This window comes from Ruditapes philippinarum, unplaced genomic scaffold, assembly GCF_026571515.1.
Source record: "Ruditapes philippinarum isolate M1 unplaced genomic scaffold, ASM2657151v2 ctg2279_1_1_1_1, whole genome shotgun sequence".
In the NCBI taxonomy this organism is placed as follows: domain Eukaryota; kingdom Metazoa; phylum Mollusca; class Bivalvia; order Venerida; family Veneridae; genus Ruditapes; species Ruditapes philippinarum.
In genome coordinates this window covers 125,064-148,180 of record NW_026855421.1, presented here as the reverse complement: position 1 = coordinate 148,180, position 23,117 = coordinate 125,064, and the positions used below count along the sequence as shown (strand labels likewise).

The 23,117-nt window shown below is 32.7% G+C and overlaps 2 protein-coding genes across 2 annotated transcripts; one reads left to right on the top strand and one right to left on the bottom strand.

Annotated features, from left to right (window-relative positions):
• Positions 1-1,651: 1,651 nt before the first annotated feature.
• LOC132743263 (dynein light chain Tctex-type 1) lies at positions 1,652-7,446 on the bottom strand. Its single transcript, XM_060731797.1, has 5 exons — positions 7,296-7,446; positions 4,658-4,699; positions 4,296-4,419; positions 3,832-3,909; positions 1,652-3,309 (listed from the first exon to the last, which is right to left on the bottom strand). The coding sequence occupies exons 1-5, from the start codon at positions 7,320-7,322 to the stop codon at positions 3,239-3,241; spliced, it is 342 nt and encodes a 113-aa protein (XP_060587780.1). The 5' UTR covers positions 7,323-7,446; the 3' UTR covers positions 1,652-3,238.
• Positions 7,447-15,727: 8,281 nt separating this feature from the next.
• Positions 15,728-22,073, top strand: LOC132743262 (uncharacterized). Its single transcript, XM_060731795.1, has one exon. The coding sequence runs from the start codon at positions 15,755-15,757 to the stop codon at positions 16,478-16,480; it is 726 nt and encodes a 241-aa protein (XP_060587778.1). The 5' UTR covers positions 15,728-15,754; the 3' UTR covers positions 16,481-22,073.
• The last annotated feature ends 1,044 nt before the right edge of the window (positions 22,074-23,117 follow it).

The following is a 23,117-nucleotide window of genomic DNA, read 5'->3' as shown; positions in this document are numbered from 1 at the left end:
GCAGAGACTATCATTTCCGGCTGATTTTAAAAAACTACTAGTACCTTAAACTTACTAATGAAGGGAAGTAAATGTGTTAACATATGTCAAGTAAGTTATAGTAGTTATCCTTCTTTGTGAGACACGACTTTTTAGAAGCATAGCTAATGTTCGTCGAAATGTTGTCATTTTCTTTCATTTACGCAATTTTTGCATTTCTACACAAATTTAAGCTACGCTAATAAAACATACAATAAAAGATCCTGTGATAATAGAAGTATTTCCATCAACTGACATGGAATTGTGGTTTACTTTAATTGAGATAATCATTGTCCATTGGTGTAAATAATTCTACCTACGATATATGTGAACTACACATAACATCGGACATATTACGTTCTCATGGTTCTGTTCTCTTTTTAAACCATTATCCACGGGAAGACCTACTCTGTTTTTCGTATACCCCTTTCGTTTAGGTTAGTTATCTTGCTGGGGACACTGTGGCGGAAAGGATGAGAAAGACGGTTGGTCGGTTAATTCTGATTTGGTTACGACTTCCCTTGACGCATCTATTTTTATAACTTATAACAAAAAGTCGGTTTGGGTCCCCACTCAGACGATAATATTGGTAGGTCATTATTTCTATCTTTAAACAGGTATTTAAAAATAACACAATCTAAAGAGGGCAATATCCGATGCTAAGTCTCAAAAGAGAGTCACTGCGCACCATCTAGCGAAAATAACGGGTATGGCTATTATGATAGCTTCTATGCATTTTGTAATTGGGCAGCTTGGTCGCTTTATGACTAGGTCTAAATATGTAAGGTAATGAGCAGTAGTTACTGGGATTCTATCAGGAATGGGCAGAATTATGCTAGCGACGTTACATGTGCGGCTTTTTCGCCGCATATTGCTGATAGTATTGCACATAAGACATGGTCAGACAGTGAAAAACGCAAAAGTTCTACATGGAGAGAATTAAACTGTATAGAATAGGGTGCAAGGGTTTTGTCCAAATATCTAAGCAATTGGCGTGCACATTGGTTCACAGATGACGAACACTGTGAACTTATCGTCAATTCCGGAAGTTCAAAGCCCAACTTGCACTCTTATTGAAGTTAAGCTTTATGCACTTTTACATATTGCAAAGAGAAATGTATACATTTGTCCGTATGTTGGGTAGCCCGCTCACAACATTTCTGCTTTTGGCTTTTTCAAATTATATTAGATTAGCTACATTCTACCTGCAAGTGATTAAAGTTTAATTAAAAATAGTATCTCTTAGATAATGTCAGTCGAATTTTATTTGGTTTGTCTTTTCGGGTCGGATAGCAGATCTTGAACGTTTTATAAGAGCACGTACAGATCCTTTTCAAGTATTGATCTTCTATTATTTCCTGTAAAATTTTTGACAAATAAATGGGACATCCTTTAAAATGTAAATGAATGACAGAAATATGACTATATGCCTAGACAGACACAACCATCAATGTAATATTTTGAAATGGTATAATCATCATCTTTTACACTGTTCATCAGGCCTTTGATTGCCACAAAAAATATCTTATCATAATTTGTAATAAACAGAATGTTAGAATAGGCTATAAAAGATAATCTTATACTCTCTACTTAAATCATAACCAATAATCCTCACAATGAAAAGGAATTCAAATATTTTTTTCACAAATTTATTTAATCTCTGAAGTCATTAACATTTTTCATTCTAGAATGCTTTGGTGATAATTGAAACATTTTCTTCTACTTAGATAATATATTAACTTTCTAATCTTCCCTTTGTATAGTTTAGATTTATTATGGTAAATGCAATTTAGATAATAGAAATGTCCTTCACCTTTTAACTTGAATAAAATATGTATTTACACATTACTTCAAATACCATCTAAGGGGGGAAACTCTGTAAATTACTAGTATCATTAAACTAAAATTAGGATATTCCTTTTTTGTTCATTTAAAAGTTCTAAATACAGCCAATTTTCAAAATGCAAAATAATACATGTTAACAAATGTATAAATAAGTTTAAAACTGTATATTACAAACCTAATAAACTAGACTTCTTAATAAATCACAGATGACAGGAAAAAAAGAAAAAAAACAATGAACTTAGAATGAATTTGTCATATGAACATACAAAACAATTTGATTTATGTAAAAACATAACTATTAGTTTCAGAAAAAGAAAACATGTATTTACACATTTGTTCAGAATAGGATTAAAATAGTTTCTAAAGGATTACGGGATTTATATTTTTTATTTGATTTTATGACAGAATTTATGATGTAATATTCAATTAACTTCTTTGATAACTGCCGGGGTTTTATATAATAGTAAAAAGGGAACTATTTATCACTTACACAATTATTCTTTGAGATGTTACATATAAAAAGGATTTATGTATTACAGTAAGTAATATCAATGGAATACAAGAGAAATACTGTCTAATCACAGGAAAATACCCTTAATCACTCATCACACCTCTTTCAAATAGTAGTATATATCAACTATAAATATTTCATACAATTTACACACATAAAACAAAAAATGCAGGAAGAAAGACACACGTATGTACGTAACAGTATACATGTTTTTCAGTGAACAATTTACAGGTCATGAAACTGTAATAATTTCAGTCAAGAATTACAAAAATTATCGAAAGTGAACAAAAATAAAAAAAAATGGTTTCCTTCAGTAAATAATGAAATGATGATTTTTAATATTTGATATTCCTATATCATAACAAAACTTTTATTCTTTTGATTTTGTAGTTTATTATGTTTTTATTTATTTTATAAAGGAATCTGGATTTAAGAATTTTTCACACTGTTTCCAATAACTGTATTCATTAAAGCCCTGAATTTGCACAAACTCATCTCAATGAAATTTGATTGAAAACACAGCTGCTTTTAAAATACTTTAATATAAATACATGAAATAACAACATGAAAAATGTCAAATCTAATGCCATGTTTAGATGTTTGAAAATTACCTTGTAAATTAATTTCAGTCAAACAGGCAGCAATAAAAAAAAGATTCAATTCAATAAAAGCATCCAGGTAATCATTTATTATACTTAAACTATAAGTCACCTAGAGTTCTTATCTTGTTGTTATATTTATCACAAACATGGCAATATCAAATGTTATTGAACAGTAAAATAGTTTCTTATAGCGCTGTTATATGGAATAGTCTTAATCTGTCTATATGGAAACAACGGAAGCTGGTAAATTTTGACATGGTGATCAGATGGCGAGACCGAATACTGACACAATACAATACATGGTTTTATTCTCCCACCTCACTGTGCAACTTCCTGTAATATAAAATATAATGTAAAATATTATGTGTGTATATGTCTGTGTAATTAACATTTCAATGTTAAATTCAAGGCCTAAAATGACCTGACAATCTATTACAAAGTCTTAGTCTAAACTTAAACTATGCTAATATAATCACAAAATAACATTGCAGTTCTATTTCTATTCCTTTTTTTTTCTTAATTTTTTTTTAAAGGAAACAAAAAAGAACACATATATTCTTAGTAGAATATAGACCATAAGTGGTCCTCTTACAGACAAGGACAGAGGAGATTCCATCTGTTTTGTTCACAATTTCTTTATACATTTTACAGAAGGTATATATCATAAATTTAAATTTACATTTATAAGCATACCATTCTGGTAGATTGTATCATTCTCGCTGATTGCATAAAGCTCTGCAGGCTCATGTAAATACAACTTTGTGCAATCAACTCCAGTGATATATCGTAACAGATTAGCACACTCACATAATAGTTATCAGATAACAGTTCAATGGTTAAACAAATTTAACATACCATCCGTTGTATTGTCCCAGAAACATGAACTAGCTGTGTGAAGACCGGCACCATTCTTTTGCATAATTACACATGTAACTGAAAATATACAATATCATTTCTATAAAAAAAGAAAGATCAAACATTAACCAAGCCACTAATGGTTGGAGGTCAATTGTGAGTTGCAATTTCACTCACTTTTACTTTTAAAAGTTACATAATTATAACCTTTTAGACAAGACATTAAATCCAAGGTCATGCGTATTATTGCAAAACATACATAGTAAAATATTGTACATAAAAAATTGGGTATACTAAAACAAATCGTATTCAGGGCAAACTGATGTTTCCTTTACCAAAGAAATCTTACGGTCATTGCTCAGTACTAGGAACAGATCCAAGAGTGTGTATATAAATAAGCTTATAGCTTCCAACATTTCATAAACCAAATATAACAAAGTCTGTTAAAACTACTAAATTCTTACCAATATATTTGAATGGTTTTCCTAGTTTAGTTAGCTGATTAAGACATTGTTCAACAACATTGGAAGTCCACTGATTAACTTTGTTATGTTGGTATGCGTTTCCTCCGATGGCACCTTCAATAGCCTGAAAAAAGTGACAAGAATTCATGAAATTCTGCATATTCCATAACTTGAAATGTAATTTTCAAACATCAATGTTTATGACTTTTACCTAAAGTACACAAAACATACAGTATTAACTTGCAACTTCAAGTATTTATGAAAGAAATAATATTTAAACAATTTTAACTTTTTTGTAGGTTATTAGATGCACTTTACATTACAATACACATACATTGTATTTTCGTAACTGGTCAACTTACCTCTTTGATTATGTTTGTAACTTCATCAACAACAAATGCTGTCTGAAAGTTAAAATAAAAATAATAATGAAGACACGCCTAGTGCAAATTTTATACAATAGTATATAACTATACAATTCAATGGTTTATAGTAGATAAAATTTGGTCTTAAAACCGCCCAAATCAAAATGAAAATGTAGTCGGAATGTTTTTCTCTCAATTTGAAAGAAAATGTAGATTTTATTACTTTGACATGGGTCTTTCAAATAGATAGACACTGTTTTGACACTAGAAAAGTGACACTGCTGTTGAAAATACTTAAAATCTTAAAATTGAAAAAAAGAAGATTCTTTAGGTAATGAGGCATAATGAATATCCCCCGGCAATATAAAAAATGCTATAAAATTGACACTGTGTCAATTGTATAGCATTTTTTGTTATATTGCCGGGGGTGGGGGTCACTATGAAGTACTGTACATATGTAATGAATGAAGTGGTTTTGGGAAGAATATAATTCTCAGCTAATATAATCAACTTAACCATATTTTATACAATCATGTACTTCTGGTTTTGCTAGTACCTACATGTAGGAATTTCCATTTCAGGCATCAGGGCCAAAAATTTACCCTTCTTTGTAGAGGCCGAATATAGGCTGCTTCCCCAACCAAACTAGCCTCTTTTTTCCCCAGTTTGGTCCTCAAAATTCCCCAGTCTTTTGAAAATTTCTTATAGAATATAGAACAAAATTAAATGATGGTGTTGAATTAGGGTCTTCTGACTACCTATTAGTATTTCCCAGTGCTTTTTGCTTTTTTATTTTGAAGAACTTGTTAAAAGTTTGTGTTAAATTTGAGATACCTTTTCCCAAAGTATGCCAAATCACGCATATTTTCCCCCCCAAAAAGGCTGAGGCCTTTCACAAAAATGGTGTTTTGGCCCTGGGCATGTATAGATTTGAGAAACAAATGAGGTAAACTCAATTTGCAGATAAAGTTTACAAAAAATGGACATAAATATATGTCTTATTTGACAAAAATTAGATGTCCTTAATCTTAAAATGATATTGATTTTGTAAACAGTTCAGATGACAAAAGCCTTGTTACATGAAAAATATTGAATACTGAAATACATTACACAATACTCTTTTGAGTTTTTCTATAAATTTGATATTGTCATTATACTGTTCAAAAATTGAAATTGAAAACGTGCTGTATACATATACTATAGAAACAAAAGCATATAATCCATTGCTGCTAATAGAAATAGAAGCATATGTATCGGAGATATTTAGATCATGTAAACATACCTTTTAAAGCTACATTGTAATTTACAAATTAAATATACTACGAATAACCACCATTATTTTTTGTTTTTATATTAAGAAATATATTTGTGCCACACAAATTTGCACAAATTTGTCTTTTCGCTCATTCTGACCCTTTTTGGAAAACAGTAATGCTTTGGTGATGACTTAAGTACTATACTGTAATTACGACATTGCTTCAAGTTATTTGTACTTCTTGGCAAAGTGATCATCTTAAACTATAACAAACCCATAACATCTGATATTGGACTAGCCTCACTAGGTGTCAGGCTGAAGGTAAAAAAAGCCTCAATTCTGACCAACTAGACTTACTTATTGGTCTATTTACCAAATGGTAAAGAGTGTACTCAGCCCTATACCAACTTGGCATGGGTCAACTTGGCCTTCTTTAAAAAAAATTAAACATATTTATTTAACTTTTTTTTGATTACTTGCATGTTGTCAAGGCCAAAAAAATGTTATCAATGACAAAATAAGAGATATCTGGTTTATTATTATATAATTGTACATTGTACTTCTGCAGAATTAAAGTGTATTCAGAAGAAATTCGTTATGTTTTTCTTGCAGATTCCTTAAACATTGATATAATACAAATGTGTTTCCTTTGATGCTTTTTGTTTGTTAAGTAATCATTATGTTTATTTATTATCATAAGCTTCTAATTTGTTGCAGGTGGTTTTTTATCAAATTTAAATGATTGCGTCAAACATAATTATCACCTGATTAATCGGCACCTTGCCCTGAACATACACGTGGTTAATTGGTAATAATAAACCAATATATTAATATATACAATTGAAAAGTTGGCCGAGTTGACCCGTGGCGAGTTAGAAAAGGGCCGTGCTGACTCGGGGGTCGAGTACGTTTAATAGGGCTGAGCTGACCCTGATTCTTACCAAATTACATATCAAATGTTAAGGCTCCTACTACCCACTACCTATGGTAGTCTTGTGGTGGGACCCGGAGCCCCATGGTAACGATAGACCAATGGATGTATTATTACTTTAAAATACTATTATTTACACCATTTTTAGAACATTTTCTTGGATTTCTCATCCAATAATAGAATAAAAATTTACTATAATTTCCAAGAATTAAAAGAACTGTAAATGTAATATAATTTTCATTGCCACCGGTCCAATCGTTAAGCATTTATGATCTTCTATTCTATATCAAATAGCAAATTAATTAAATATTTTGTTCTGAAATACATGAAGTCTGAACATGCACATGACTCATGAATAAATTTTGGTCACTGAAAATTGTGGAAATTGAAAGAAATTTATAAATCGTGCCAAAATCAATGACAGTTAATGTTAAAAGAAACATATATACCTCTTCTGGAGTTTGAAAATCATCCATTTTTTGTGTATTTGTGACTAAATTCAGCGACTTTGTGCCTGTTTAACTTTTCTGTCACTTGTTGTTGACAACAAACTCTCGAGATATCTCGCTAGGTGCGCGTGACCAAGGGCAGTAACTTCAATTTGCGTCACAAGAAAAAAGTGTTAATTAAAGAAGGACGGTGTTTAAATTCTTATGTAAAACGTAATAATCCATTTTCTTATCGTTTAAAATAAACTTTTCATTTTTGTCATTGAAGTCAATACCTTTTATAGACATTGTTTAATTGTGACATATTTTAAAGTTTTATTATTTAAACCAATTTCGGATAGGCATGATATCCGGATAGTTTGTAAAAAATGCTAGCAGGAAGCTGACATGAAGGAGGAAAAACATCGTTGAATTGTTCATCTCTTATCTCATTACAACATACTTTATCCACCACAGGCGTTCGGCACATTTGTTTTGCCAATAATGGTCATATGTATAATCATAAAATAATTTTCTCACCCTTGGCGGGCAGCACGAAATACCCGAATATACCCAAATATTGCCCAAATATACCCAAATATTGCCCAAATATACCCAAATATTGCCCAATTATACTAAAAATAAATGTTTTATCCTATAAAAGTGCTGTTTTTATCATGAATACAATATACACAGCATTAGAGATAGCGTGCGTATCGGCGTCATTTACGCAAGCAAATACTCGGGATACGCCAGCTTTGTCATCATTTTGGCGTATATTTACGCATACTAATTACAGTTTACGCATTTAGTGAAACAAATTTGGCGTAGGCAATGTTTACATTGACACCGATAAAAATGACTGACTGGTTAGCGTACTGTTCTATAAAGGTGTGTTATCTTCTCAGCCTGGGTTTATAATTGCAAACCAGTCGACTTTGTATCACTGAGACGCTCGGTAATAGATGTACATAAGATAAATCAAGCGTCTGTCACCTTATTGAAGTAGACGAAAAAAATTTGTCAATTTTATCAAATTATCAAGTTGTATACATTGATAATGTCTTGTTCGAAGCCCAAACAACGAAAAATCCACACATTCTACCGTGTAACAAGCCCAGTGTCTTCTCAGTGTGTAATTCAGCCAATTATTGAAGCAATTTTGACTATTGTTTGCAAGAGCGAAGAAACTCATACGACAGCAACATAAGATGCTTCTAGTAAAGGTTTTCCGTGGCTGTCTGTAACGTCAGATACGACCGATGTAGTGCGTTTGAAATGTGCCTTGTGTTGTAACAACAAAATGGGTGGAAAATGGGCCACAGAACGGGTTCTCAACATCCAAAAGTCTAACTTTGAACAGTAAAAAGTAAATTAATTGCAACCTTTTATTGTGTACCTAGCTCCTATTTTTTTAAAGAAAAAAAAATACAATGAAACTAAGTTATACATCACACCTTAATATTTTATTTCATTTATATGTAAGATAATTTACTGTCCTTTAAATTTAAAATTAAACAGTAATCGCAACTTATAATTTGGTACATTAATGGTTGATTACTAGCCCACAAGGTAAAAGAATTCAGTGTGGGTCACAACTGTTTGCATGTCTACATTTACTTCATTTCACATAAAAATGGTTCAAGTTCTTATAATATGCCTTAAACCTAAATATAAATAATACCTTGCCATGCTACAATATTTCTGATAAATTATAAAACTGAGAGCAGTTTTTGATTTTTTTTCAGGCTGTACTGTATAAATATAATGTATCATAATATGCGGCAAATTGACTCCCAAGTTCTTAAAACTGAGAGTCAATATTACTCCCTCATTTGGCCAAAAACTGGCAGTTTACTCTGAAGTATAAAAAATAGAGAGTATTGACTCTTGAGTAAAAATAATTATCTAGAACACTGATACATTTTCACTAAGATATAATCAACCATACCCAAAATTATATACATTTCCCTATCATTGTGTTTTGAACCAAAATACAGTCTATATGTACACCATTAAAGCTATTTTTTTAAATAACATGGACACTTGTATATGATATGAAATTTCAACAAAATTACACCTTAAAAATGTAAGTGTAGACAACAAATATCATATCTTGATGTAGGCAATGAGTTGTTCTACTACGAGGCATTTCTAGTTTTAAATTATGTCCCCTTGTTGATGCCGAATAACAAAATTTTTTTTCAAAAACACAGTCATCTAAGTCTTTTACTATTTTGAAAGTCTGAATCATGTCCCCTCTTAATCTGCGATGTATTAGACTTGGCAGTTTAAGCTTTTTAAGACGGTCAATATATGTCAGATCTTTTAATGATGAAACTAGTTTTGTTGCTCTTTGTTGAAGTTTTTCTAGACTTGATATATCTTTTATTAAATATGGATTCCACACAACATTTGCAAATTCAACATGAGGACGAATCAAAGCTGTATACAATTTCACAAAGGTGTATTCATCTAAAAATTCAAAAGACCGGTTAATAAGGCCTAAAATACTATTTGCCTTATTAATCTTAGTAGAAATATGTTTGCTAAATTTAAGATCTTTTTCAAAAATAACTCCTAGATCACATTCTTCTTGAGTATCCGATAAAGTCTTGTTATTCATATTACATACTGTTTTTGAGGATTTGCATGACCATAATGCATCACCTTACATTTATCAACATTAAAGTTCATTTCCCATTTTACTGCCCAGTTCATAATTGAGTCAATATCATTTTGGAGGACATCCGACTTGCTAGTTGGTGTATACAATTTTGTATCATCAGCAAATATTTTAATGCTTGATTTGACATTATCTGTGATATCATTCACATACATGATAAAAAGTACCGGCCCCAACACACTACCTTGCGGCACTCCACTATCCACTGCTTTCCACAATGACATACTACTACCTTTAATTGATACACACTGTCTTCTATTGCAAAGAAAACTTTTTATCCACATCAATACATTTCCCTTGATTCCAAAAGATGACACTTTATTTAATAAACGTACATGTGGGACTTTATCGAAAGCCTTTGCTAGATCAAGATATATGGTGTCCCAGCTTTGATAATTTTCCATATAAATATTCCAACACCAGTTTATTATATACGGTATTTGGAAGTGGCTTGCCAAAAGTTCTAGCCATACGTGAATCACCATGAATCACGTACGACTAGCCAGGACACACTGTATTGGCTAGCTGTATGGCACTTTTCAAAATTATATGTAAGTCGAAAATGCATATATGTTATTTTGTGTTTTTAAACGAGGATTTTAACCAAGTCCCCGCGTTTATCCTTTTGTGTTCACTTTAATAAAGATGCTCGCCATTTTGTAAAATAAAAATTAATACGAAGGTAATGCAAGCATTGTAGATTCTAATCTTGATCAAAGTGTCAAGTTGCATGTTGTTCGGCTAGCCACTTCCTATATATATTGATAACAATAAGCTCAAATGATGATTCACCTCATAACAACTATCCCCTCTTTAGTGATGATTCACCCATTAAAGATTCATGATGATTTGTCCCTCATTAAAATACTCATTTTAAACGTCCTTTATGTTATCAAAATTAAGAAATAATAAGAGTAAATGTTTTTTTTTTCTAGTATATTTGTGAAATAAAATGTTCTCTGTATTTAACCTTAAGAACAGAAATACACCGATAAACACTTTCCAAACTAGCAGACTACAGGCTCTTTTTATCGGTAGTTTTTTGAGTAAAGATAACCGGTTGCCTTATTATCTCACTGTGTAAATCGTATGTAAAACGGTCTAACATGTGGTAGGTTTGACAGTTAATTATACCCCCGCACAACATAGTTGTAAGGGGGGTATACTGGAATCAGCTTGTCCGTCCGGCTGTCCGTCTGTCCGGCTGTCCGTCGGTTTTTTCTTGTCCGCCCAATAACTTAAGATTCCTTTGACCCTTAGTCTTCATATTTGGCATGGAGGTTAGTCATGATTAGTAGATGACCCCTATTGATTTTGAGGTCGCTATGTCAAAGGTCAAGGTCACAGGGGCCTTGACTTCAAAAACCTTGTCCGCCCAATAATGTAAGATTCCTTTGACCTACAGTCGTCATATTTGGCATGGAGGTTAGTCATGATAAGTAGATGACCCCTATTGATTTTGAGATCACTAGGTCAAAGGTCAAGGTCACAGGGGCCTTGACTTCAAAAAGCTTGTCCGCCCAATAACTTAAGATTCCTTTGACCCATAGTCTTCATATTTAGCATGGAAGTTAGTCATGATAAGTAGATGACCCCTAGAGGTGATTTGGTCAAAAGTCTAGGTCACAGGTGCCTTGACTATATAAAGCTTGTCCGCCCAATAACATAAGATTCCTTTCATCCACAGTCTTCTTATTTGGCATGGAGGCAAGTCATGATTAGTAGATGACCCCTTTTGACTTTGAGGTCACCAGGTCAAAGGTCAAGGTCACAGGGGCCTTGACTTCAAAAAGCTTGTCCGCCCAATAACTTAAGATTCCTTTGACCCACAGTCTTCATATTTGGCATGGAGGCTAGTCATGATAAGTAGATGACCCCTATTGACTTTGAGGTCACCAGGTCAAAGGTCAAGGTCACAGGGGCCTTGACTTCAAAAAGCTTGTCCGCCCAATAACTTAAGATTCCGTTGACCCACAGTCTTCATATTTGGCATGGAGGTTAGTCATGATTAGTAGATGACCCCTATTAACTTTGAGGTCACCAGGTCAAAGGTCAAGGTCACAGGGGCCTTGACTTCAAAAAGCTTGTCCGCCCTATAACTTAAGATTCCTTTGACCCACAGTCTTCATATTTGGCATGGAGGTTAGTCATGATTAGTAGATGACCCCTATTGATTTTGAGGTCGCTATGTCAAAGGTCAAGGTCACAGGGGCCTTGACTTCAAAAACCTTGTCCGCCCAATAACGTAAGATTCCTTTGACCTACAGTCGTCATATTTGGCATGGAGGTTAGTCATGATAAGTAGATGACCCCTATTGATTTTGAGATCACTAGGTCAAAGGTCAAGGTCACAGGGGCCTTGACTTCAAAAAGCTTGTCCGCCCAATAACTTAAGATTCCTTTGACCCACAGTCTTCATATTTGGCATGGAGGTAAGTCATGATAAGTAGATGACCCCTATTGATTTTGAGGTCAAAGGTCAAGGTCACAGGGGCCTTGACTTCAAAAAGCTTGTCCGCCCAATAACTTAAGATTCCTTTGACCCACAGTCTTCATATTTGGCATGGAGGCAAGTCATGATTAGTAGATGACCCCTTTTGACTTTGAGGTCACCAGGTCAAAGGTCAAGGTCACAGGGGCCTTGACTTCAAAAAGCTTGTCCGCCCAATAACTTAAGATTCCTTTGACCCACAGTCTTCATATTTGGCATGGAGGCTAGTCATGATAAGTAGATGACCCCTATTGACTTTGAGGTCACCAGGTCAAAGGTCAAGGTCACAGGGGCCTTGACTTCAAAAAGCTTGTCCGCCCAATAACTTAAGATTCCGTTGACCCACAGTCTTCATATTTGGCATGGAGGTTAGTCATGATTAGTAGATGACCCCTATTGACTTTGAGGTCACCAGGTCAAAGGTCAAGGTCACAGGGGCCTTGACTTCAAAAAAGCTTGTCCGCCCTATAACTTAAGATTCCTTTGACCCACAGTCTTCATATTTGGCATGGAGGTTAGTCATGATTAGTAGATGACCCCTATTGATTTTGAGGTCACCAGGTCAAAGGTCAAGGTCACAGGGACTTTGACTTCAAAAGTTTGTCCACCCATTAACTTAAGATTCCTTTGACCCACAGTCTTCATATTTGGCATGGATGTTGATCATGACTATAACGTGACCCCTATTGATTTTGAGGTCACTGGGTCAAAGGTCAAGGTCACAGGGACCTTGACAAAAAAAAAAGCTTTTCTTCTCAATTGCTAAAGAATGTCCTGTCCGCAATGTATTGATTTTGACATTTTCACATTTGAAGCATGTAGAATACATAACTTAGCAATGCTGCACTGGCTTAGTAACCTCAGATTTGGCAGGGAGGTTGTCCTTGAGCTCTAAATGGCCACTGTTGATTCTGACAAAGTGGTATGCGGGGGTATTCACGCCATGATAGTGGCAGTTCTAGTTTAAATACTTTTATGTCAAAAGATATGTTGCAGTATATACTGTGACGAAACTAAGATCCATTAAGCTGTCTATTGGTGTAATAAATTTTAAAATCAGACATTATATCACAACACACTAGCGGTTTAAAAATGGCTTAGTTTGTATTGTTTTAGCATTAGAGATATGGATTTTACTTGAAGACAAGGGAAACAACTCTTTTTTTTCACTCCATATACATGTACCTTGGTTATTTACATAGTTCATATCATAAGTGTTTATGGCTGTATTGATCATTTTAACTGTGAAGTTGTCATTATTATTACAGATAACGATTCACCCTACTTCACTTACTCATGTACCATCATGGCACCATGTTTTTATGTTCTCCGAATGTAAAGTCGCCACCTTGTCCTTCAGTGCAGTTCAAAAGAAATATAACTCTGTCAAGCCCCATTTTTTAATTATTTCCCCTTTAGAAAAAGGGATCTCATTTGGTAGAAGTGCAGTGCAAAAAAACCATTACTCTGTTAAGCCCCATTTTTGATCCCCTTTTAGAAAAATCTTGTCCAGGACATAATTCTAAAACTATAGGAGATATCAACATGAAACTTTGTAGGTAGATAGATCTCTCTACTCTAATTTATTAATTATCACTCTAAAAAATAAATAAAATATGCGAATGAGACTAGTAACGGTAGGGTCATTCAAAAAAATTTTTGAAAACCCTGGAAACAATTACCAATTCTTTTAACGATATATTAATTTACATCTTTCTATATAAATCGATTTATCTATAAAAAATTTTGTATCATATTTTGGAAACCCTTTTCTTTAAAAAGTGTCGGGGTTAAAATCTTTATACATATACATCACAGGGTTAACGGAGTGCGGGTATTTAATTACCCGCACTCCAGAGCATGCCCATTTGATGGCTCAATATTTGCTGGGTTTACATATTGTGACGGCAGAGAAAGGGAAAGCGACAAAATGGTCATATTTAGATGTCCGTTTCATTGGTTTCATTTTTCCGGGGCGTTTCAATTGTGATACAGGGAAACGTGCTTTTATGTTGGACAATGATACAAAAAGAAAGAACACCAAAACACTCGGCAATTGATTTATACTCGGGGCTACCCCCCTTGTACAAATCAGATAAGCCTCGTGTTTCGTGTGCTCTTTCTATTACATACAAAATAAATGTCAGAATTTGGAGCCATAAATATTTTTCAATCCAAATGAATTAAAAAAATGTTTAACTATATTGTGGGCGATTTCATCAGAAAAATTGGGTGAGTTATTAACTTATTGGGTGAATCTGTCAGTGGGCATCTTATATTACCTATAAATATAAGGTATTTAAAACTCACATTAGGTATTTTCGACACTAGTCGACATGTGCTGTCACATTTAAAAAGGAAAACATATTTTGATATCAATTAAAAGTTGTTCTCATTTACTTAATCAACCCCATTATATGCACTCCTGTGCAGAGGAAATAAAAATATCTACCTAATAAATGCTATTAGCATGAAACTCAGCCAGTCAAGTAGTACAATAAAAACATAATATGAACAGTTGATCCCTCTCTCAGGCATAATGTGCCACGAATGATAGCTCTAGTTATGTAATCCATTGAAGATATTCACTTTAAAGTAACTTCACAAATACATTATCAGTTCTATTATAATTAAATCTAGGACAAAAAAAGCGCATTTTATCTAAAAGTGAAAAATACTTTTTTTTATTTTTTTCCTTTTTTCCTTTTAAGGAAATTTTTTCCCCCCCTCTAAAAAAAAAAGGGGGGAATTTCCAAAAAATATAACCCCCACCCCCCCCTAGAATAGATACGTCTTTATTAAATAATTACAAAAAGCATTAAAAAAGGGATTAAAAACCATTTTGACTTTACTCAGTACAAATAAAAATTTTTAGTCAAACCAAAGGGGTACCAATCATTAACCTTTGAAATGTTGTTAGTTCTAGAAGACACAATACATTGAACCCACAAAACTTTATATTTCCTCTGTTTATTAACAAACTTACAAAGAGTATGTGTTGGAATGATGAATGAAAAACTTGAAAAACAATTTTTTTTTCTTTTCAGGGGGAAACCATGTCTACTGCAAAAGGCAATAGAGGAATATTGCAAAAGAGATTATCAAAAATTGGGAGGATGGTGATTTGAAATCTTGGTGACATTGTAATCCCGATAAGATGAAAACAGCTCAAAGCAAAATACAAATTGATTTACTCGTGTAATGCATGGTCTTAGGAAAACGGCTGTAGATCCCAGGTATGTCCGGGGCTAAGTTTAAAAAGGGCTTCAGAAATGTCACTATTTTCAGAACTTGCATTGTTTTATGAGACTTTTTCTTGAAATGATGTGTAATGTAGCTGTGATCAAAAGGATTCTAGTCAATAAGAGCAAAATTCTGCCTACCATCTTTAAAGCAATAAGGCAGCTGGATGAAGAGTTACTGACAGTTTTAGCGCTAGAAGTCACGCACAAATGTCTGCTTGTTGGGAAAACCGAGACTACAGAACTGTTTGTAAAGTATGGGCTTCTCAAAGACATTTACAAAAGAGTGAAAAATAAACACGAGGCAAATCTGTTTTCTTATGGTGCAATTCATATGGTGCTGTGTTGTTCAAAGTTATTACTGACGATTTCCATTCTAGGAACGGAAAGTATCCGCAGTCAAATTAAAAGGTCTCCTGTGTTAAGGATTATGGGAGACTACATTGAAAAAATGGCTGCAAGTAAGGCAGAGAAAGGTGGAGCTTTGTTTTTAGTGGAAAATTTTACTCATGCCAAAACAATTTTAGCATTTGACAAGGAGGCTGAGAGTGCTCTTCAAAATTGGAAACCAAAAGAGAAATTACAGAAGGAGCAAGAGCAGGATCAGATTTATGCATTCTGCTCGTTTCCAGGGTGTAGGAAGTTGTACGAGGAATCATTAAAGTTCAGGTATTGCGGAGCATGCCGGTTGGCACGGTATTGCAGCGAAGAGTGCCAGAAAGAACACTGGAAAAAATGTCACAAAGATGCTTGCTTGAGGGATCCTGTAGATGCTTATGGTTGGTGACTATATATCTGAGACGCCTTGCGTTGATTGGTGAAAGAAGTTGTTTCAAGTGGTGCGTAGAAATATAGAAAATCCATTAATATAATATATGTATTCAGATTCCTGTGGGTTTACCGTGTTGTGTATTTCCTGTCTATGGGATTTTTATTGGCAGTTACAAAGGTGATAATCTTGTTTAATTGTTGACAAGTGGTTTATGTAATGTACTGTATGTGAACTTTTTTTTTAGCTGATACTTTTGTGTATACTTGAAGGTGTACTTGTGGGCATTACAGGTTATTGCATTTATTAATATAACATATTTTTTTTTTTATGATTTTATTTAGTTTTTTTCTGTAAAAGTTTTTTGTCAGTTCCTGAAAATGTTGATGTTGTTTTGTTTTTCTGCAAGCTGAGTGCTTTGTATTGTGTTCATTTAGAAGATCTAGTGTTGTTTTGTTATTTCATGAAAAAATCATAAAAGATTAAAAAAAAGCACTCTATAGTTGATGCCAAATTGGTTTGAAACTACTTTAAATATATTAATACAGTATTTTTATACTGAAAATGATTTTATTTTTCCCATTCACTTAATTTCCATGCCTCAGATGAACCAAAATAATTTCAGTAAAATCAAACTTTGAAAAAAAAGTATTAAGACTTTAGGAAAGATAAAATTATTCTCAAGTCAAGAAATATTTTACATGTGATATGCAATTAATGACTATTTTGCAGCATTTTAAATCACCATATTTCAACTGCTTGACTAACACAGTAAGGTCTATTTTTGCATATTTTGACCTATTATTGGAAATTGTCGCAGATTTTATTTAAGTGCAGTTTGCAATGTGTAAATTACTTTCTTTGTTCATTTGACAATATTTTACTTTTAAATACGTTTTTAAATTTTTTATGAAAATTAGCATGAATCTTGAGGTATGCTGCATAAAAGTATTTTATCATCTAAAGAAACTCCTTGTGAGTTTAAAGTTTAGACAATAAGTGATATTATTTAAAAAAAAATTTTCAAATCAGAAGCATTTCCAATGTTTACTGACTTTTTCACATTTTTGCCCTAACAATTCGAAAGAATGGTTAAAATATGGAAAATAATTTCAAAATATATTTCACTGCAGTGAAATATTTTTTTCTAACAGAGAAAATATGAAAAATAAAACTATGCATTTTATTTCATCAATATTTCTCAATATTTATTTATAGATATATGATAAAAGTTTTTATTTCATCTGTTTGATTTTAAATATTCAAAATTTATAGGAACAAAAGACATTCGTGCTCTTTGAATTTTAATAAACAAGTCATAGTATTACTCATATTGTTACTAAGGTAGGAATTCATCTTGAACAGTACCCTAATTCTTATTAGCTCACCAGACCCAAAGGTTCAGGGTGAGCTATTCGTATCAAAGGGGGATGCTCCGGCATCATGCATCAACAATCGTCTTCTTCTCTGAAACTGCTTGGCAGATTTACTTCAAATTCTTGTGACAGTCACACTAAAAATTGCTCATGTCATTTCAATTGGCCCTTTTTAGGGGTCAACAGAGCTAAAAATAATAAAACCTTCAAACATCCTCTACTACAGAACTAATTGATGGATGATCACCAAACTTTGTCTGCAGCATTCTTGGGTAGTCTTTTATCAAGTTTGCTCATATTTATTTGATTGTCCCTTTTTAAGCTAGCTTAAATGCCCCAGGTCATGGCATTTCTTCAAATTATTGTTTAAAGAAATACTATGCTCAAATTTAATAAAAGAAAATATTAACAATGGATAATTTCCAACACTGAAAGGCAGTTGTTTCTGGTGAGCGACTCGGGGCCATCATGGCCCTCTTGTTTATAGAATGTGCTATTTTAGAAATTATAGCTGAGGAAAAGCTAAAATACATATTATGAACAATTATGTGACAATTTTGTGCTATTTGAGTCACAGTTTGACAAGGCAGTGCTTTGAAATGTATGTGCTTTATTTTAAAATATTGAGAGATAACAATTTCATGTAGATATTACTATGTATTATAATTATGTTTTTAACAGGAATTTAACTGTTTATTGTGATTTGGAACAGGGAGTATCTCTAAGATTAAACATTGCTCAAGAATACTTTAAAGTTAAATTTATTTTGTAGGTGTCAAGTCTGATAAAAACACCATTTTGTTAAGGGGTTAATAACATTTTCATAAAAATGGTGTGTTTATTAGAGTGATTTTATTTTTAGAGTGATGTTATTTTGATTAAATTCAGATTGAATAAAGGCCTTATGGCATTTGACTTTTTTGAGAACAAAAATCTAATTTCATATAAAAAATTTGTTAAAAAAGGTAAAGATAACAAAAATCAGATTTTATTTAGAAATTTTGCTAAAAATGGTATTACTAAAGATTTCTCCCATCCAGCTTGAATTAAGCCATGTGTTCTCTAATAAATGCCCTTTCATTTAAAAAATCCTCAAACCCCTTTTAAACATAGCGAAACAAATACCATGAAAGTAGAAGATTATTATAAAATCATATGAGCCGCGTCATGACAAAACCAACATAATGGGTTTGCGACCATTATGGATCCAGACCAGCCTGCGCATCCGCGCAGTCTGATCAGGATTCACGCTGTTCGCTATCAGTTTCTCTGCTTGTAATAGAGTTGGTAAGCGAACAGCATGGATCCTGATCAGACTGCGCGGATGAGCAGGCTGGTCTGGATCCATGCTGGTCGCAAACACATTATGTTGGTTTTGTCATGACACGGCTCATATAATTGACATTACGCCAGAGAAGAGATTGCTCCGCCCACTGATTCACGTAACCAGTCATTCAGAACCTTAGACAAAAGACGGTACAGACGTTTACGCGAAACTGTCATGCCACTAAAGTGACTAATGAATTTACCTTATATAAATTGGTATATATAAAATTTTAATGCTTTTATTGAATAGTTCAATGTGTTATGGTATTTAAAAAAAATTAACTGCATTCACGCATTAATGATGAATAAAACGTTTGGCAAAGATCTTGTTATATTTCTTGCTGACATCAAGGAAGATGTTACTGACAAAATATCATTTTAGTTTACAAATTCAAAGATAGTTAAAATTGATGTAGTGGAACATATAATAGTAAAATTATATCAATAAAACAGTAACATTTACAAATGTTTTTGGGGTTTTATGTGCAAAATCACTTATATATAATGCATTTGCGCATAAATTGTCAAAATTAAATGAGAAAATTGCCCTTGCGTAACTTTGTTATATGATATATGATTATATGTTTATTTGTACATTAGATATTTTTGTGATAAAACGCAATATTATTCACTTCAAAATAAATTTCACATATACCATACCTCAACTTTAAATTAAAACCGTGATCAGATATAATGTTATTGAAGCAGATGTATTTAAATATTTAATATTTAATCTTAATTCATTGAGCTTTAATAGAAATATTTAGGTAGAATAATTTCACCTGAAATATTTATTGCATATTTTTTTTTTCATTTTATTTGCAAGTACTTTTTTCTACTACAGCATTTTATTGACAATATGTTGTAAACGAACAAAAAATGTCATATCTTCTGGATATTCCGAGATCTTATAATATATTATGTAATTATGAATAGACATAATTGTAATGAAGGAAGGAATAGAGTATTTGTTTAAACTTTTTCCTTGTTTAATGCAATGTGGTATAGCCAGTTTTAACTTTCCTACCTGCTATATAACTTATTATCTTCATATATAGAAAGTTACTGATGTTTTTGTTTTGTGTAAAATGAACTAACTAACTCCATCTGTCAATATGTCAGGATATTTTGTAACTTAGATATACCGTTTTAATAGCTTTAAATTGACAAAAAAATCAAAATTTCAATATAAATACAGCTGCACCATTGTCTTATACACATAACTTGTCTAAGGAAAATGGCGGACTTCTCAGACATCTTAGCATGAAACTGATAACGATCGCCGATTGGCTTATCTGTAAGACCCCTGCCAGCTTGATTGACAGGCGGCGTAATGTCAATTCATCACATATTTTAACACTGCTGGTGCTTTCCAGTACATATATATAAATAAACCTGCAGATAGTATCACAAACACCAGAGATGTTTCCTTTAATTTGAAGATATTTAACTTTTGTTGTGTTTTAAATAACTTTTGAACAATCTATTATTACAACTGCCTTGGGTATTTATATTTGTCATATAATTTATGCTATAAGTTAATAACATTTATATTTGTTTTTTTTTTATTATTATTTTTTTTTTTCATGAAAATGATACTTCAATTTCTCCAATTTTCATATGGTCACCATTTCCCAATTTAAGTCACTTGGGAGCCTACTAAACAAAAAAGAAACTTGGACAAATTTTTTTTTTGTTAAGTTGGACATTTCTGTTAAACAATCCATATTATTTTGATATTATGAAATAATGTGTTCGAATATTTCAGACATTTGCCATAAAAGGTTCATTTACATGTACATTCCTCTTGAATACATGAAGTCTTTATATCTTGACGTGCAATTTGATTGAGTAAAAGTTGGGCATTATTATTTGTATGTTTTTTTGACATGTTCATTGTTAACAAAGTCTAGAGAGATATATGTATGTAGGATATGTATATGTATATAGGAGTGAGCCTATTGGTCGGTTAGACAGTTTTTTGGTTTTTCAGACTAGGAGTCCTAGTAGGACATAGGTTTTAATGATATTTTGTACACAGATGTAACATTATGAGTTAAATTTGGCTTCAAACCACTTATTTTTTTTACATAGCTTAGCCCTATTTTTTCTCTCTTTGTTTTTTGGGTATTTTTATTTTAGATAGAAATAGTTTCCTCATGATAACTCATTAACAAGGAAATGAATTGCGGTATTTTTATTTATACATTAATGAAACATTATAAAATACAGGCTGAGTATAAATTTGGCTTCATAATGCTAATTTTTCTCATAGTTAATTTGTTATGGTAGTAGATGTATATTTGTATCCATGTGTATAATGTATATTTTGATAAACAGTGAAAAAACACATGTAGGGCAGTGACATTTTTGTTGATGGTTATTTTCTTATTTTGAGTTTGCCATTTGATATTTTTAAAAGCTTATCAGGAGCCATGGTAATCGGTACACTTATGAAGCATGGAAAGGCTGATCAATGCAGCAGGAACGTATAATTTGATAGTCGGAATAAAGTAGAAATTTGTGCTGTGTTAAGCTCACCTGTCACAAAGTGACATGGTGAGCTTTTGTGATCACTTTTCGTCTGGCGTCTGGCCATCGTCCGTAAACTTTTACTTTAAACAACATCGCCTCTTAAACCGCTAAGCCAATTTCATCCAAACTTTACAGGAATGGTCCTTTGGTGGTCACCTTTAAAAATTTATTCCATGCAGAACTCTGGTTGCCATGGGAACCGAAAGAAAAAACTTAAAATATCTTATTTTGAAAAAGAGGTAGAGCTTAGATATTTGGCATGAAACATCATCTAGTGAGTGTCTATCAAGTTTGTTCGAATAAAAGCCCTGGGGTCAAAATTGGCCCGTCCCAGGGGGTCATTGCTTTTCTTATACAGTGAAAGTTGAGAAAACCGGACGGCTTTCGGACTGAGTGTTTTGTTGGTTTTCTCAGCGGTCCGGTATTCTCAATGTCCCCTTCAGCTGTTCAGGATCTTATATTATAACCGAGCAATGACTTGCAAAGGAATGTTAAAAATACAAGAAAATATGTTTTAATTGTTTTAGTCCAATTATTGCATATAAATACAATTAAAGTTTGGATTTAAATGAACAGAAGTTACCTCATAACGATCAAGTCTGAGTACATCCGCATATGTTTACATTTGGGTAATGGGTAATGATTTAACGAACATAGTTTACTTTGTTTGTTTATAATAATAACATATTGGTCAGATTATTAAAGTAGGTTTCGGCAAAGTTTCACTGTCTTTAATCAATTTAACTTTGTCACTTGTAGACAGCTCTCGTCGAATTCTTTTCGGCCATGGAATAGAACTTAGCGCCGAAAAATGTCGTTTCCGTTGCGTTGTCATTTTAGGAAATGAATATACAAAAAGCAACACAGTAGGAAAATACTCTATTTTTTATTCATACTGATTTTAACTGATCAATTCCTCGTGCATTTTGGCATTTATATAAAACGGTAACATCTATACCTTACAATAAATCAAACTGTGAAAAGAGACATAAGAAACAAATCAGACAATCATTGTTCCGTTACCGCTAAATTAACGTATTAGCCAATTGATAAGTACACAAGGTTATTCACACATTCGGCGTCCGGTATTGTCAGGGTAATTGTCTATATAATTGATTTTGTAGTCCCCAATCAACCGTCCGATATTCGGTTTTTACAGATTCCGGTATTGTCAATGTATGATACAATAGTTTAAAGAAGGGAAAATTTGGGACTGAATTATTCGTCCGGTATTTAGAGAGTTCCGATTTTCTCAGCGTCCGGTTTTCTCAAATTTCACTGTATATATATAGTAAAAACTTAAAAAATCTTCTTTTCAAAGTCCCAAAGAGTTAGAGCTTAGATATTAAGCATGAAACATCTTCTGGTGAGTGTCTACCAAGTTTGTTCAAATAAAAGCCATGGGGTCAAAATTGGCC

Excerpts from the sequence above, each read along its gene's own strand:
- LOC132743262 (XM_060731795.1), top strand. The coding sequence starts at position 15,755 with ATGAGACTTTTTCTTGAAATGATGTGTAATGTAGCTGTGATCAAAAGG.
- LOC132743263 (XM_060731797.1), bottom strand. The coding sequence starts at position 7,322 with ATGGATGATTTTCAAACTCCAGAAGAG. Across the intron at positions 4,700-7,295 it reads ATTTTCAAACTCCAGAAGAG|ACAGCATTTGTTGTTGATGA; the intron begins GTATATATGTTT and ends TTTAACTTTCAG. Across the intron at positions 4,420-4,657 it reads TTACAAACATAATCAAAGAG|GCTATTGAAGGTGCCATCGG; the intron begins GTAAGTTGACCA and ends CACTTTTTTCAG.